At 57.8% G+C, this 18,050-nt stretch overlaps 1 protein-coding gene across 3 annotated transcripts in view; it reads right to left on the bottom strand.

Annotated features, from left to right (window-relative positions):
* The window catches only part of PTPRF (protein tyrosine phosphatase receptor type F), an 82,567-nt gene that overhangs the window by 56,517 nt on the left and 8,000 nt on the right, over nucleotides 1-18,050 (bottom strand). For 2 of the 3 annotated variants that reach the window (XM_053921777.2, XM_053921779.2), the window contains exons 3-5: nucleotides 11,614-11,749; nucleotides 3,285-3,430; nucleotides 2,983-3,124 (exon numbers count right to left, since the gene is read on the bottom strand). In XM_053921777.2, the coding sequence (XP_053777752.1) occupies nucleotides 2,983-3,124; nucleotides 3,285-3,430; nucleotides 11,614-11,704 (379 nt within the window). In that variant the 5' untranslated portion in view covers nucleotides 11,705-11,749. The remainder of the gene's footprint in view (nucleotides 1-2,982; nucleotides 3,125-3,284; nucleotides 3,431-11,613; nucleotides 11,750-18,050) is intronic. The other variant, XM_053921778.2, reaches the window with a different exon arrangement.

The raw sequence follows: 18,050 nt of genomic DNA, 5'->3' as shown, positions 1-18,050 counted from the left end.
ACTTGCAGGCCTGGACTCCCTTTTTGGGGTGCACCAACCCCTTACCTGGGCCAGGCAGCGCTAGGCAGCCCTCAGCTACTCCCCGGAAGAGCTCGGCTTGGGACGAGTGGCCCCGGCCCAAAGCGCCCCTCATCCCTACACACACAGGGCTTTCAGGACCACACAGGAGGCCAGGGGCCAGGGCAGTGTGGGGTGGCGGGCTAATCACAACCTGGGCTGCTCTCCTCCGCCCCACCCCCTGGCACCTTTGAGGCCTCCCACTCCACTCCTTTCTGCCAAGCCCAGAGCTGGTCAAGGTTACACAGACCAACACGGCAAGTCAGCATTTTGTCTTCTGGGTGCTGTGTTTCAGGGGCAGGAGGGGCTCCTTCAGGCCCACAGCTCCACCCCTACCCACACAGGGAGCCTGGGTCAGATGAGACCTGCCCCACACTCTCTGCCACCTCACCAGGCACCGCCCCCCACCCTAGAAACACAAACACATCCCAGATCCTGCTAAAGAAACCCTGATCCAAGAGGGGCCCTCGGGATGGAGAAAGTCCCTGAAAGTCTGAATCCCCCTCCCCTCAGGCCCTGAAAGACCATCCTCACCCTCCTCAATCCTTTAAAAGTTAAAGCTGCCCAGGGCAGTGGTGGGGTAGGAGAGTGCCCACAGAGGACCTACGGGGAGAGCCAGAGCCAGAGTTAGGGCCCAGGGCTTGGGGGGCACTTCTCCGTCAGCACTAACAAGGAGGAGGCCCTTTCCCCAGTGTGAGAGCCTGAGAAGATGCCCTCAGGGCAGCAGCCACAGTCCAGCCTTTCAGCCACGTCCCAAATGCCAGGGCGGACGGCTTACTGCTGGGGCAGATACCAGCAGGAGGAGGAGGCAGTGCTGGAATACCTGTCCTCAGGTCACGAGTGGGGACACTGAGGACAGGGGTGGCAGGGTCAGAGCACGCAGCAATCAGTGACCCTGGTCCAGGGCCTGTCCTCTGGGTCTCTGCCCCACAAGTAAGTAACCCCCGTGGGAGTAGAAGGCAGGGGCGGCACCACCCAGATACGGCCAGGCTCCACGGACGCCAGGCACTACCAGCTCAGATGTCTGGGCCTCAGGATGTGGGCTTCCAGCCCAGTATTCCAGCAGCTGCCTTCCATGGCAGACTCCTGTGAGCTGCTCAACTCCATCATATTTCATCTTCCAAACCAGCCTGGGCCGTAGGAATTACATGTACACCTGTGAACACAGGTGGAACAAATGAGGCTCAGAGGCATGGTTATGGCCCAAGGTCACGAAGTGAGAGAGTAGGTAGTCAGAGCCCCTGCCCTTGACCACTGTCCTCCACGGCCCCTTGAAGCTGGAGGGCCCCGCCCTGTCTCGCAGGAGACACAGAGACCAAAGGAATTCCTGAATGGGTGCGTGTGTGAACCCATGAAGACACAGTGTGAAAATGGCCAATGTGAAAATATGCTCAACTGCTCTTGTAATCAAAGAAATGCAAATTAAATTGAGATGTCATTTTTTGCTTATTAACTTGGCAAAGATATTTTTTTAATGCTAATTCCCACTGCTGGTGAGGATGTGCGGAAAAGAGCCCTCTCGTGACCTGCTTGGTGAGAGTATAAACTGACACAATCTTCTGGAAATACTGTAACCCTTAAAAATACATGTGCCGTTTTGATGCAGCAATTCTACGTCTGTGAATCTAGAAGAAGGAAATAATCAGGAAGGTGAACGCATCACAGCTGCACGGACACGCACAACACCTTATTGATAAAAGTGAAAAACTAGGAACGCCGCATCTGCCCAACAATAAGGGAACGGCTAAATAAATTAGGGCACTTCCATGCGACACTTACCCACGGCCATTAAAAATAACGATGCAGAAGAATACTTAATGAAGAGGAAGATGTTCATGATATTTTTTTTTAAAAAGCAGCCCACAAGCCACTGGGCAGAACGTGACCCCATTTGTGTTACAGAATATAAGGCGCGCACAGAAAACTGACTATAAGGAACTAGCCAAATCTTATTAGCAGAAGTAAGACAACAGGTGATTTTTATTTTTCCCTATGTGCTTTTTTTCACTTATCAAATTTGTAATAGCGAACAGGTATTGTTATTGTAATTTTTTTTAAAAGTAACAATCGATTCTGCATTTTGAAAACACACGCAGACATATTCAGACTGACGGATCCACTGTGGCTGGGGGCTGACCACGTCACGCTCCACCCAGTTCCTCACTTCCTATTCCCCAGGAACGTGTCCAATTGTTCCCCCCTCTTCTCTCTGTGCCCTCCAGCTTCACACACCCTCCAGAAAAGCTCCATTCTCTCCTGCCTCCAGGTCTTGGCACACCGATGCTGCTCCTCCTGCAAGGGCCCCACCCAGCTCCCACTCTTCCCCGGGACACAGCTCAGACAGAAGCTCCCTTCCCCCCACCCCATGCCTCCCTGTCCTCTGGGCTGCCTCCACAGCACTCATTGGAGACTGAAGTCCTGAGGGCCTGGTCAGATGATCCTCTGGACACAAGGCAGCGTTAGGGAGTGTTTGTGAGTGAACGGAGCAGCCATTAAGTGAGAGAAGACACTAAACTCCACGCACAGAGCCCCGGCCCCCCATCCAGGACCCTTGCAGCAGGAACACAGCTCTCTGAAGCCCACCAGCAAGCCCACAGGAAAATCCAATCTGCTGCCACAAACTACGTAAGCCAAGCGGTACACAGCGGCAGCCCCACCTCCGGCCAGACCCAGACCCACCAGGGCTGTGCCCGCCTCGGCAGAGTACGGAGACACGAGGCATGCTGCTGCCTCGGCACAAGCCGGACAGTCCAGGCTGAATCCAACGACCACCTTGTTCATCTCTGGCCTTCGTGAAGCCCCGAATGGCCAGCTCTCCTTCCTGCCAAACACACACCGCCCATGGCAGGGACAGGGGTGGCTGGCTGGTTCTTCCCAGACACCAGTCTGCCCACCCACCGTGCCACGTCCCTCCCCGGCAGGTACCTTCCAGCACCGAGAGCTTGGCGCTAGTGTTGATCTCTCCCAGGCTGTTGGTGGCCGTGCACTCATAGATGGCTTCGTCTCGCTGCGCCCGCAACGGCTGGATCCGAAGCACGGACCCTGCCCCGTCATCGAACTCGATCACCTGCCAGAGGACACACACCTGGTCACAACTTGCTCTGAGTCAGCCATCCTCCAGCCTTCAAAACCCCCCAGGGAGAAAGGCCAAGGGAGAGGATACAGGACCAGACTCTGAAGCAGACCGACCCTGAGCCCCATCTGACCCTCCCCACCCGAGGACATACCTCAAAGCGCTGGGAGCTGACTTTCTTCCCCTTCTTCATCCATGTGATACGTGGCTTGGGTTCCCCTGTGGCTTGGCACACGAAGGAGGCCACCCCTCCTGATAGCCCAGTCTGGTCCTCAGGGACCTTAACGAAGACAGGTTTGCCTGGAGAGATGGAGAAACCAAGTCACCACACACGGCCATCACTAGGTGGCAGTCATGGGGTGGTGGCAAAAAAGATCTATAGAAGTAACAGTAGCGATCCATAACCCTTGTACAGTGCTTACTATGTGCCAGGTGCTCTTCAAAGAGCTGTAGGTACATGAGGTGGGTGCTACAATTACTTTTGCTTATAGAGAAAAAAACTGAGGCACAGAGAGGTTAAGGGATTTGCCCAAGGTGACACAGCTGGTTGGTGGCAGAGCTGAGATTTGAACTCAGGCTGGAGCCCACTTTTGAATCACTACATGTTGGTCTCCTGTGCCGCCCATCAATTCCAAGCGCTAGGACAAAGGCACACTGAGGGCTGCTCAGGACAGCCCCAGCATCTCCCTGAGATTTGTCTCTCCCCCACGGCTTTCCACCTTGGCGATGGTACCTCCATCTGCCCCAAGGCTCAGGCCAGACACTGTGACTCCTCCTCTCTTCCGGCCCCCACATGCCAGCAGTCCCCAAGGCCTAGACCTCCTAAGCATCTCTGGACGTCGTCCCAGGTGAATGCTTTCCTGTAAATCTGCCCCTCCGCCATGCCCCCGCTGACGGGATTACTGCCTCTGACAGCCTGGATGTCTCCCCAAGTGTCCACAGGGAGGCAGGGGGAGAGGAGAAGGGAGGGGGCTCAGGCACTGTCCCGCCAGGCCCACATCACCTGGAGCCTACCTGCAGCACCTGTCCCAATGAATCCCACCTCCCAGGGTCATAGGACCAGAGCGACCAGGCCCTCACTGAGAGGCAGTAACACCTCGTTAATCCCGACAGCAGATCCATTTCATATTAATCAGGCCAATGAACAGCTCCAGGAAGGCTAATACCGTGAGAAATGACCTTTCAGTCCACCTGCTCAGCGCTCGTGCATCCAGGCTTGGCCTGGCCCCTGGCAAAGAAACATGTGTGTGCAATGATGATAATACTTCGCTAAGCACCTACTCTGCACCAGGTACTTTATCTCAGTTAGTCCTTCATTATCATTATCCCCAGTTTACAGGCTCAGAAAGGTCAAGTCACTTGTCCAAGGTCACACAGCCAATGGAGCGGCACATCCGAGACTGGAGTTCAAGCCTGTTTGTTTCCAAGGGGCCAGGCACGAAACCGCTCACATGGTATGGTTGGAGGCCTTGTCAAGAGCAGGGTCAGTGGTGTCGTGGGTGCCAAAGCCAGACCAAAGAAGGTCAAGGAGTAGGAGCGGCAGTGGAGAGAGGTGCTAAGTGGTTATTTAAACAAGACTGGCTGGGACGGGGAAGATAAAGAAAATATGGCACCTGGAGGGGGGAGGGGGAGAGTTGGAGGAGGGTTTGACGCATCTACTTCTTTCTTTCCCCCCCAAGATGTGAAAGACAATGTTTAAATGCTGATGGGAAGAGAGGAAGAGGGTGCCACTCCAGTGGGGAGAGGAGGGACAGCAGATGGGGCAGGGTCCCCGAGGAGGGGAGGGTCCAGGCGGACCCCCAGGGTCAGGAGTGACAGCCGCGGGGACTAAGAGCAGGGAGGGACCTGTCTTCCTGAACACCCGAGGCCCAGTGGGAGGGGTCACTTAATTAAGCAAATCCCTCGCCCTCCCAGAGCCTCCATTCCATCTTCTACAAAACGGCGCTGGTGACACAGGCCTATGCAGGCGAAGTGGGACGACCTCTGCAGACTGCCTGCGTGGGCCGGACACCGGTGGGCCTGGCGCGAGGGCGGCCACCCCTCTCCTGAGCATTCCCAGTCTTAAAACCGTCCCACGAGGCGGGTCGTACTATCACCCCATTTCTAAAGTGGAGGCTCAGGAGGTTAAATAACCGGCAAATCACAGAGTGATTTGGTGGGAAAGCCAGGGCTTGAGCCAGCGGTCCGAATCCTGGAGTCGGGGACTCGCCTGACTGCTCCCAGAGTCATCAGAGGGGCAGCCTGGGGGGGAACACACAAGCCTGGTGGGGACCAGAGGGACATGGGGACAACACAAAGGTTCAGGATGCCTCAGTCTGTCCCACCCTTCTCCTGACTGTCCTCTGAAGGCGGCTTTGGACACCCCCTGTCTGCAGTTGTCTGCACAGCCTGACCCTTTCAGACAGGTCCTCTCAGGAAGGACGCTGCCCCCTCAGGCTCCACCAGGGCAGGGGGCCCCGCCGGTGCATCTCTGCACACTCGGCACGCCCCTCCCGCACACCTGAGGCGGCACTACTGCCACCACCTCAGCCCAGATACCACCCACCCTTCCCTGGACCCTCCACCAACCTGCCAAGCAGTGTCCCTGCCTCTAGTCTTGCCCCCTCCAGTCTTCTCTTTACTCAGTATCCGGGGCAAACTGACAGCCTCTCTCCCCTGGTCAAAACTGTCCAAAGGCACCGCTCCCCCCCCACTCATGCTCTCAAAACCAAATTTAAACTATCATGGCAGACAGAGCCCTGACAGGTCTGCCCCCGCCACTTTCCCGGCTCCAAAGCCCTGGAGAAACAGTGTCCTCTACGGCCGCAGGGCCTTTGCACAGGCTGTCCCTCTGCGGCTGCAGGGCCTTTGCACAGGCTGTCCCTCTGCAGCTGCAGGGCCTTTGCACAGGCTGTCCCTCTGCCACAAACCTCTTAGACCCCTCTTTAGCCACTAACTCCTATTTACCTTCCTGAACTCAATTTAAAAATCACTTCCTCAGGAAATGTTCCTCAGGCCCCATCCCTGACTTCATTAGCCCGGTTCCCGGTTTGGAGCTCTCTGGTAACCCCATCTCCCTGTCTCACGGTGCCGCTCCTGGTTGTTATGGAGGTGTGTGAGGTGATTGCTTTGGCTCGCGGTTTGTTATGTACGTGTGTAAGGTGACTGATTACTTTTTCCACCTTTTGGGGAGTATTTGAGTCACGGCTGCTTCCCCACCCAGAACAATAGCCCTCGGCAGGGCAGACACCAGGTCTCCCTGTCTCCGGCCCGTCGCAGGGCAGGGCCCAGTTCCTGGCACGCAGGGGTCCGGAACAAATACAGCAGCCACTGACAAGAGAAAGCCCAGGGAGGATGGGGTCTGAGCCCCTCACACATGGGGGAGGAAGGCCCCTCTGCCGGGGAGAGAAGTAGGGGTAGAAACCCTCCTTGGCTCCAGTCTCAACGTGTCTGCCTGGAAACCAGAGGCTGGAACCTGCTGGACCGGAATGGCCCAGCCAGCGTGCCTGGGGGCGGGGCGGGGCGGGGCCTCAGCACCAAACAAAGAACCAGAAACTGGGGAGTGGCTCTCAGCCAGGTGCGGGTCTAGAGAGAGTAAGAGAAGGAGAAAGGCCTTAGTACCATGTGGAGGCTGGACTGGGCCCAAGGCCTGGGGCCACGGAGGAGGCGAAACACCCCTTGGAGTCTGGAGTGGAGCCAGCGCCCCGCCTGGCCACCCACCCACCGGAGCTTGGCAAGCCTAGCAGTGCAGCCCAAGCCTGGTACCACCCATGGGACAGGTCCCTCCCCTCAGTCTGGCCTCGCCCCGGCTTTTCTCACCTCCCGCGGCCCCGCACCCAAGAGCACCTCACCTAGCACAGGAGTCAAACCAAACTTCGGCGCATCCTCCACTCAAAGCCCTGCCGAGCCCTCGCCCCTTCTGTTCACCAGGAGGACCTCTGGGTGGCAGAAACCTGACCTTGTCTCTCCCCAGCTCCAAACCCTCCCTCTGTCTCCCCACTCCGCTCCCCGCACTTGCTCTTGCTCCGGGCTCACCTATCCTGGCTCTTTCAAAGAACAGCACCTGCGACGGGCCACACACTGTCCTGGACCCAGGGGACTTGCCACCCCCACCCAACAGGCCGCTCCAACAGGCCAGGCCCCTGGACACCTCCTTGCCTTTGTGTGTGCCCTGCTCCTCTCAGGCACCGCACCCCGAAGCCCTCGGGTTCCCCATCCGACCACTGATCATCATGTGTTGTGGTGACTGGTCAGGTCCCCAGGCAGGTGCACAAAACCCGGTGACTTGACCAGTCTGTCCAGTGCTGACCCAGAGCTGGTGTTTAGTGAGCATCTGAACAGAGACCGCAAGCCAGGAGGGGCTTTCTGCTCCACCACGGGGTGACTCCCTAAGCCCACCCCTCCCCTGGGGGCAGCAGCCTCTGCGAGCATGCCCTGGGGCACAGAGGGAGTGGGCTGGGCTGGTAGTGGGTGGGCACGCCCCCCTGGGTCCAGCCCTGGGGACAGCCAAACTGGGCCACCTCCAAGGGTCCGCCACCAGAGACTGACTGCTGTTACTCTGCCTTCCCTGCAGAGCAACCCTACACACTACACACGCAGCACACGGAAGCAGAGAGCAGACACACAGCAGCGGTAGCCAGGGACTGCCAGGCAGGGGCGGGAGCTCCCGGAGAGGTGATTTCCCAGGCCCTGAACTGCCTAATGAGCTGGGGACTCATTAGTGCTGGCTCCTGTGACTGCTCCGCCCCCCCCACACCCCCACCCATGAAGCCCACTCAGAGACAACCCTGGGCTCCAGGGGACACTCAGGGAGCCCTAGGCCACAACCTCCTATGGAGGGAGCACGTAGTACGTGCCAGGAGCCTTGAACTGGTGACCTCAGTCAACTTTTCCAGGCAGGAGTGAGGAGTGATCACCCTCATTGCGCAACAGGAAAACAGGCCCTGAGAGAGAAAGCAGCCTGCTGAAGTCCCCAAGGGACAGAGTCTAGACAGGACTCCAGGTCCTCCACACCCGTAAGGACACGTGTGCGGCAGAACTGCGTGCAGCACCCTGCCGTGGTCCAGCCCCACAGGCTCTAGGGGGCGGGGCAATGATGTGACAGACACATCCTCAGCTACTCAGGCCCTGGTCCCCACCCACACCTGCCCCTCCAGCCATCAGGCATCCTGCACTTGGATGCTGAGGTTCCAAGTAACTGGGCCACAACCAGGGTCCCGCATCCCTGCCTGTCCAATGTGGTTTGGGGACAAAAGGAGGATGGTGCTCACTGTGGATCTCCCATGAGCTCCACAAAGGAGCCCAGGCCCATGTCTGCTTCTCCCCCCAATCTCCTCTCATTATGTAATACCCCCATTAGCAAATGCCCACTCACCCCTCAGGGACCCCCTCTTCCAGGAGGCCTCCCAAGATGCTCAGGCTACCGCCTCTGTGCCATGCGCTCCCGACACAGCACCCACAGCAGTAACCCACGCTGCAGGCTCCAAAGGCAGGCCTGTGTTCTTCCCACCCCCACGCACGGCAGATCAGCAGAAACCTCTTCCTACTCAGGACCACCTCTGGCCCCACAAGACTCCCCCGTGAGAAGCCACAAAACCCCAGGTTGGGGGAGCTGCCCAAGCCCATAAGCCCAGGTCTCCATCAAAGCTGATTTGGCATTGACGTTGGGGCATCTGGGCTAACTCTCGCAGCTACTTTCCCCCCCTCCCCCTGCTCCCCTCAGAGGCCAGGGCCCCCATTCATTTGTCTCGTTAAGAGGCCTATAGAAACACATTTGTCCACTCCGCGCTTCACTGCTCCGGTCGTCAGTTCTCTGGGGTGCCTGCCCTACCTTCCGCGGCAGCTCTGGCAGCATTTGCAGCATGCCGCTGGCTAGAAGTCTCCCAAGCCCAGCTCAACCCTGGTCACCACGGGGGGACAGATCCAACAGTGTGTGCAGTGTAAGGCAGGCCTGGACGGCAGACCCTGTCCCCCAGGCCAGATCACCACAGCCACTGACTGGCCAGGCCTGTGTCCCATTCCTCTCTGCCCAGAAGCAGAGCCTAACTCATGAATTTCAGTCTCTGGCTGGTTCCTACATCCCAGACCCTGACCTTCGGACTCTGATCCTTAAGAGACCAGCACAAAGGGTCTTGGACTCTGCTCTAAAAACTGTTCTGCTCTGTCCCAGTTCCTACTGGGGGACCAGGCCTGACTCCACCCCTTCACTCACCTACTACACTCCAGGACCTGAGCTGGACAGTGGCCTGACCCCCCAGAACTCAGTCCAATGGGACAGGCAGACCCAAAGCAGACGGTCACAGTCATGCAATGTAGTGGGAGCACAGAGGAGTAGCTCCTGGAGGAAGCGATGGCTCCAGGGGAACAGGAACTGTCAGGTGAAGGGGATGGGGTGAGGGTTCCGAGTAGAGGAAACAAGAGGGCCAGAGGCCTGGGGAGAACATGAGCGACTGAGAGAAGTCAGCATGGCGGGGTGTGGGGTAGGGGTCAGAGGACAGGATGAGGTTGACAGACGCTTGACAACACAGGGCCTGAAAAAGGGCCGAGAGCCCTAGGCTTGATCCTGAAGGCAAAAGGGAGGAGAGTGAGGGGTTTTAAACGGAAGGGCACGTGATCAGGCTTTCGTTTTGCAACATGACTTTTACTCTGGAATGAAGAATACATTATGAGAAAAGAGACTGGAGGCTTGGAAGCTATCAGGAGCTGTTGCACACAAAAGCTCCAACCAGAGCTGAGGGTGGCTTGGGTGAAGGGAGCCGGGAGAGAAGTGGATGCATTCCAAAGATATTTAGAAGGTAGAAACAACAGAACTTGGTGATGGATTAGATGTGGGGTATGAGAGGGAGGAGGCTGGGAGGAGGCCCAGGTTTCTGACTTGGGCGGCTGGGTGGGTGGTAATGCCATTCCCCAGGAGAGAAAACAGGAAGACGAGCAGGTTTGGGTGGGGGGTAGGGGTGAGGGGTACAGGCTGGGGCATGTCGGGTCTGAAGCGGGAGGAAAAAGGCAGTTCTTCCCCCAGGAGGTGCTGACTCTGAAAGCCCAGCTGGGCAGCCCCCCGCTGCCTCCAAGCTCCCTGTCTAAAGGCCCCAAGAGTGGCCAGGGTGGGGGTGGGGGAATGTCCAGGGGCAAATGACCACACCTGACTCTCAACAAGCCTTCGCCTCCCTGCCACTGTGGGAGTCACACGCGATGACTTCTACCCCAACCTGCCCCTACAGGCTCCAACGCTAGCTAACTAAGCTTGGAGATCACCCCCACCCCCTAGCCCCACCCTACTCCGGCCTGTCCAGCCCTCTCACTGCCAGCACCTCAATGCTCCCATTACCCCTCACCCCGATATGCTCCCCTCCCTCTTGCCCTTCTAGCCCCACCAGGGCCCAGCCAGGGAGGACAAAGGGCAGGAGCTCCAGTCCAACCCCTCTCCAGATCTGGTCCTGAATAATTAATGAGCCTCTGGAGAAAGGGCCTGGGTGGGGCAAGGAGAGAATATCTTTGCCTACAGACTTGGAGTGGGGGGTGGGGGAAAACCCTACTGCCTGCTGACCCCCAGGGTGACCCCTGGGTTGGCCCTCCCGCCACCTCTGGGCTCTGTACAGGCTGGGAACGTCCCCTTTCCCCCAGGGACCTTGGCTCCGACCCTGCCTCTCCCCCTCAGTGTGCAGATTGGCTAAATCAGCCCTGTGCCCCGCCTCCTACCAGTAACCAAGCAGTGGTAACCATGGTGACGGGGCGGGCTGCGGCCAGTCTCACAGTGCCAGGCAGGGGGAAGGGCGGCAGGAAAGGGACCAAAGTTCGGAGTTGGATCTGGGCAGGGGACAATTCCACCTCCCCCAACACATACACAGAGGGGTGCTGGAGACCAGCTTCCTCCTGGCCAAGTGCAATCTCCCCCAGACTCCCGGGGGGCTGAGAGGCTCAGAGAGGGGGATGCTCCTTTGCCTTGAAAATCCAGGGGAGAGGGAAAGGAGGGGCTGTGCCTTCACACCTGGATCCCTGGGGTCTAGCACCAGGGAAGAGCTATAATGGCTCTGCCTTCTGGGTCCTCCCTGGATGTGTGGACACAGGTGGCTTCCCATTCCCAGGTCCACACACATTCCTCATGCGTTGCCTGCCCCCCCCCATACCCACGCCAGCCCGACAGGGCTCGTGCCATGCCTTCTGCACAGACCTGCAGCAGTGCACACGGCACAGGCCGGAGCACATCACCCAGTGACCACATGAATCCGACAGGTCTCACCCCAGCCCATAAAAGGGAGTCATGCTTAGACACGCTCCACCCCACGGTGTCTTAAGCGACATGCGGGCATGCCACAGGATGCACCCAGGAAGCAAGGAGCTGGGTGCTGCTCGGACAGGGGCTCTCTCTCCGTGGCAGGGGTTCTAGGACAGAGAAAGGTCTGGAGAGGTGTCTAGACACCCTGTCTTGTCCCCCATCCCAGAGTCTTGCTACGAGGGACACCACCTTATGACCTGGGAGATCCCACACCTCAAGGGGTCAGACTTACTGTCACCGTGGGCGCCCGCCACCAAACCAAGCATCACAAGTGCGGGCACAAGGGGCACCATCGTCCTCCCTGGGGCTGGTTCAGGGGCCATCCAGGAGTCCAGCGCCACGGCCAGCCACAGCCCAGGACAATCTACCTGTGATGGACAGAAGGGCAAGCTAGTTAGCTGGTACTCTCCAATGTCTCTACTGCCCACCCATGCCACCTCCTGGCCTTCTGGGTGAGGAGGAAGGGACCGTCATCCTCACTGATTACTAATCATCCACAGCCCAGGTCAACAGACCTGCCTCCCACCCCACCACCCCTGGACTATATAATGATCACCCATACCTTTTTTATTTTAAAGATTTTATTTATTTTAGTTTTAGAGAGAGGGGAAGGAAGGGAGAAAGAGGGAGAGAAACATCAATGTGTGGTTGCTTCTTGTTGCTTCTTGCACGCCCCCCACCAGGGACCTGGCCCACAACCCAGGCATGTGCCCTGACTGGGAATTGAACCAGCGACCCTTTAGTTTGCAGGCCAGCACTCAATCCATTGAGCCACACCAGCCGGGCTCACCCATACTTTCTGATCCATGACCACCCATGCTCCTCATAGATCCCCCAGTGACCTCCAAAACAGCCCAAGAGTCACATTATAGGGTGAGGCCTTCTGCTCATTCCCCAAACCTGAATAGGGGGTAGGGGGCTGCCGAAACTGGACGGTGTACAGGGAGGCTCCATCCAAGATCTTGAGTTTCCCACGCTCCTCCATGAGGGAGCAGGGACAGAGGACTGGGGTCAGAGATGCACAGAGACCAAACAAAACAAGACAGAGAAAGGGATCAGAGAGAAGTTAGCAGACCCATACAGGCCAGGCACTCCAGAGTCCCTGGGGCACCCTGTTCTCCCTCCTCTCCCAGCAGGGAGGAAATGGGCAGGAAGCCAGACCCCACAGGCTGCATACAGACCTGAGCACGGGCTTGATAGTGGCGGACAGGATCCAGGTATCAGGGGCTCGAAGTCAAAGCCACAACCTGTCCAGGCTAGCCAGGACTCACTCTTAACAAGCTGCAGCTGCCCACCTGGCCACCCTCATCCTACCCAATTCCCACAGCACCTCCCCACTCCAACGGGAAGCTACAGGGAGGCCCTACTGGTCAGGAATGGAGGTGCTGAACCCTAGATTCAACCCCACACCTCCTTGCCCTCATCCCAGCAGGGGCATGGGCAAACTTCGCAGGGCCACATGCTGAAAAGTGCCACCACGCTGAGACAGGAACCTGTGCAGGGGGAGGACCTCATCTGGGAGGGACCAAGCCTTTGCTCACAGGGCTTCTCCCGTGCTCCCTCCCGGCTCTGCCAGAAGCCAGAGTGAAGCCAGAGTGAAGCCTTCGGCACGGTCACGCCACGCAGCACAGACACACTGCTTTCTCGGCCCAGCCCCCGTGGGGAACTCCTGAGGGTCTATCTCCCGTGTTCCCCACATAGGGAGCTACAGGAGATTCACACCAGTGCCCACCAGCTTTGTTCACACCTTCCTCTGGGCAGGAGCTGGCATATAAGTCCCTCACTGATGCTCTAAAAATGCCACAAGACATAGAGGAGGAGTGAGTGACAGAGAACACACCTTAGGGACCTGCAGCGGCACCCACTGACTCTGGTGGAGGGTCGCGGTCAGGGCCAGGCTCTGGCTGACCCACAACGATACGAACATTTGCAAGGAGGTGACAGGACAGGTGATTGCGAGGGGCATGGCTCAAAGACGGTTGTGCTCCTTCCTAGAATTTGACCCTAGTCTCAACTGAGAAAGTCAAAGGTGATGAGATCAGAAGTCAGTAGGTGAGCAAAGCTGCTGGGACAAAGCAGGCAGGCCTGTGAAGCAGAAAGGGGCTGAACACAAAGGGAGAAGGGTGAGGGATGTCCCTTGTCCCAGATCTTGTCAAAAGCCTGAGACAGGAGCTGAGCAGCAAAAGCAAGAAGTTGAAGGGGTATGGTGCGCATCCAGCCCCATCCACATCACACCTGGGGTCTGCTCGGCGATCACGGAGCTCCGGTGGCTGAGACCTGGAGACAGAGAGCCCCCACAACGAATGATGCCCTGCACAGCCAACTTGGCATGGAGGCCACATATCACAAAGCCCCTTCTGGGCTTGGTCATCAGGCGCTGTGGCGCAGCAGGGCAGCCAACAACAGATTCAGCGTCCCAGCAGACATCGGGTGGCGAAATGCCCGGCCAGGCGTCACGAAGGTATGGTCCCCGGACACATCAGCCCGTGGCCCCTGGCACAGATGTCATGGCTCAGTGGCATGTTGCACCAAAGGACAGGCAGAGGGGCCTCGTACAGACGTCATGGCCTCGCAGCAATGCAACAATCACAGAGGTTTAACCTCGGCTATAAGCAGCCGGTGCGAACCCCTCCGTGTAGGCACCACAGGGCTCCCCGCTCAGGAGCACCCATCACGGGGCTCAGCTCCCTGGCACGGGCATGAAGGGGACGAAGCTACAAGGAGCAGACGGCATGGAGGTACAACTGCACAGCACAGTCGCCCCAAATGTATGTCACCAATACCGTCGGCACGGACTTGACTGCCTGTGGCTGCCCTGGTACACACAGCGACGTAACACCCCAGTGCAGATGTCACGGGGATGCAGCTGTCTGACCCAGACATCACCAGCGTGACAGAGGGTCCAGACGTCACGGGAGTGGAGCTCCTGATAGACATTCTAGAGGTGTAACTCCCCAATACTTTATAACAGAGGCGTGACCCCCGCTACAGACATCATGGAGGTGTCGGTCCTTCGCATGCATTGGGGACATATGAAGGGGTTATATGTCCCCAGTATAGCCATCACGGGGGTGTAACTCCAGAGTAGGTATCATGTGGGGTAATCCTGGATGAGATTCTGATCATGGGTGTCCCTGGGCCTCTGCTAACCCCAGCCCGCTGTGACAAACACGAGGGGCTCTGACTTGGGGACTCCAGGGGTCCCCTGTTTGCCTGGGCCTGCAGTGTTCGTGACTCTGTTCAGATCCAGAAAGCAGAACAGGCAGAGGTGGACAAGTTGAAAAGATATTTCCTCTCCTGGAGAGCTCTCCCAGTGGCCCACAGACACAGGGACACGGCTGCCCAGAGAGAGGGGAGACACGGGGAGACACGGGGACACACAAACACAGACACATTCCCGGGGAATGACTCAGGCAGCCACGTAGCTGTCCGAGCCAGCGCCTCTCCCTCGTCACTCCTGGCATGAGCAAGCTGCCCTCCCACCCTGGAGTCTGGGCGCAGCGCCTGTCCCATGTCAGGCAGTGCAGGCCGCTCCCTGCTCCAGGGCCCCCTCACTGAGAGTCCCAGGTCCCCAGGCCTGTCCCCACTCCTGAGGGCTCAGGGTTGCCTGTGGGGAAAAGGTGGGAAGGGATCAGGGAGGCGGGACAACGCTAGCCTTGCTGGGGTTGCAGAGAACCTACTGAATCGGCGCCACAGTGTTCCGAGCAGAGCGCCACTTCCGGAGGCCCCGCCGGGTGAGCCTGGGCTCCCTGAGACGGAAACAAGGCCGGAGTGAACACTCGCACACCCAGGCGCGTCGCTGAGCTGCACTGTGGGCCGTCGGCTCTACCAAACTGATATCCTTGGGCAGGAAAACAACTCCTTTGTATGATAGAATATAATTAAATGTAATTTTTCTGCATTCTGAGTGGTTCTAATATACCCCTTTTCTTTGCTCTGTCAGTGTAAAGCTGCCAAGCACCCTTTCTTGCACAGAACTGTCCTTTATCCTCAAATTTTGTCCTTGGTGTTAAAATGTCCTTTCTTGTATGAAACGATGGTGAAAGCAGATAGCAGATATTTTTTTAATCATGTCCTTACTTGGCAAAATAAAAAATTGCCAACCTCATGCTTGGTTCCCAGGTACTTTTGGAAACTGTACTGGTTCTTGAAATCAAAGACCCCAGGGGACAGGGTCTGAGGAAAAAGGAGGAGGAGCAGGCACTGCACCAAGCCACAGGACTCAAACAATCGTCACGGAAATGCACGTTACACGGAGGTCATGTCACCTCCACGCAGCCCAACCTAACCACCCTGGCCAGCCCTAGGGCCCCATCCCCAGAGACCACGTGAGGCCAGAGATGGGGGGGTTCCCTGGCTGAAGAACAGCTGGGATCTTTCCGACCTCCTCATGAATATGCAAACACAGATTGATTTGTTTCCCTTGGGCACGTGTTATTATTCACAAATATTAATTAATCTCCAAATACCACCTGTTCCTCCAGCTTCCTCCCTGCCTCCTCCCCAGGCCAGGACCCTGTTCCCAGGAGGCTGGGGCCCCAAAATGGACATCCGCAGAAGGAAGGGCACCCAGGGCCCCACAGAGCGCTGGCCAAGGGGAAAGGCTGGTGTTTGGGCGAGAGGAGCCTGAGGGCGAGGAGGGCTGGAAGCTGTTCAGCTTCTGATCAGCGGGCAGCTGACCGAGCCCCTTTGTCACGTCTTGGGCAGTTCACCGCGTGGCACTGCAGCAGCGGCCACGGAGGCGGAAACAGGCTTGTTACACTTGGGAGAGGAAAACCAACCTGTTTCCAACTCTCACCAAACCAACCGCTGGATTATGACGAGAATAAATCGCGGGCTCAGCCCGGACCCCGGCTCTGGGGAAGGAGCCACCGACAGCAGGCTGCCTTCCTCTTCCAGCCAGTGGCCAGCATCTGTGCACGCAGCCAGGAACAGCCCGCCTGCCCTCCCATTCTCAGCCCTCAGCTGCTCAGTCTCCCCTGCGCGTGCAGGGGGCTTAGAGAGAGGGTCCCAGAGTCTCCAGGAGGTAGGGGGCACACGGTCCATCCAGCACAGGCTTGGCTCCGGGGCAGACCAAGGGGACCAGCAGAAGCACCTTCCTACAGATATCATCCCCAAGCCACCAGCCCTCAGCCTCCTTCCCTGGGGAGTGGAGCCTCCCTTGGGGAATGCTCCCCAGCGTGGCTGCCTCCAGGCACTTGCTGCTCTCTCTGTTGGGAAGAATGCCCTTCTCCTGCCCCAGCCACCTACTCAACCCTTCAGAACTCAGCTCAAGTGGCCCATCACTGAAAATGTGGTCCTCCCCAGTTTTCCAGATTTATACAGATTAGTAAGGCAGCAAGAGGTGATGCAGCCCAGTGGTTATCAACCCAGGGTGACTCGGTTCCCTGCAGGACAGTACGCAATGTCTGCAGACATTTGTGAGCACTGAGGACAGGGCCGGGGGCAGGTGCTACTGGCATCTCGAGGGAAGAAACAAGGATGCTGCCAGACATCCTAGAGACATCCTGTAAGAGGCCAGCCGGCCACCACAAAGGATTATCTGGTCAGTGTTATCAGTGCTGAAGGAGAGAAACCCTGATAGAGACCTTGAGCTCTTTTGCAGACATGGCCTAGGGACAGCCCTGGCCCCTGCCCCAGAACCCAGTCCCCTGTGAGCACCCTGGGGCCCGCACCCAAGGAGGCCTCATCCTGACTTACCTCTTGTATTAGCTGTCCCCAGGGCTCTGGGTCTCCAGGGGTCTCAGAGCATCATTCCCCCACCCCCCCAACCCCCGCCTCCAAGTCAGCCTTGCCTCCAGAAGCCGAGCTTTATAGCACACCCCACCCCTTCACACATGGTGGCCTCCCCCAAAGACAGGCGGTTGCACTTTTAGGCGCCTTTTCTGGTAAGGCTGGGCTGCCGGGTAGGTGAGACCCATCATCTCAGAATGGACAGGTAAAGAAAGGGACACAAGGTATTCCCACACCCATCCTCCCCACCTGACCTTCCTAACCTGTGCTGAGTCCCTTCCGCCTGCAGCTTCTAACTAACCTCGATGTCCACCTCACCACACACAGGACCCGGCCCCCAGCGGATACCCGATACACGCTCACTTCCCTCCCCTGCCCTTTGCTTCCCTGCCCGATGCATTCAGCCGTCCTTGCAGAACTGTTCAGTGAGCCCTGCTGGGCCCTGAGCCAGGAGGCAGGGTGCTGAACAAGACAGCCCTGGGCTCTGCCTTCCAGGAGCTCACGGAGGACGGCCCAGCAGGAAGCCAGGCTCCCGATCCCGCTCCACCTCCAGGTCCCCATGTCAGCGACAGCCACCATGCCAGCCAGGCCTCCTCTAATTCTCTCTTCTCTTCGTCCCACACACCTGGCTGGTCAACAAGGTTTTGTTTCTTTTTAAACTTTAAAAGTATGTTTATTAATGAGAGAGAGAAAGAGAGAGAAAACATCAATTGGTTGCCTCCCATACATGCGTGACTGGGGATCAAACCAACAACCTAGGTACATGCCCTGACCGGGAATCGAACCTGTAGCCTTTTGGAGCACAGGACAACCCTCCAACCAACTGAGCAACACTGGCCAGGGCCGGTCAGTAAGTGCGAATCTGTGTGACACCCGCCCCAGCCACCACACTAGTAAGACCTGTCACTGCTCACCTCTTAGTGGGCTTCGTGCCTT

The sequence above is a fragment of the Desmodus rotundus genome, chromosome 3 (assembly GCF_022682495.2).
Source record: "Desmodus rotundus isolate HL8 chromosome 3, HLdesRot8A.1, whole genome shotgun sequence".
In the NCBI taxonomy this organism is placed as follows: domain Eukaryota; kingdom Metazoa; phylum Chordata; class Mammalia; order Chiroptera; family Phyllostomidae; genus Desmodus; species Desmodus rotundus.
This window is presented reverse-complemented; position numbering and strand designations above follow the sequence as displayed.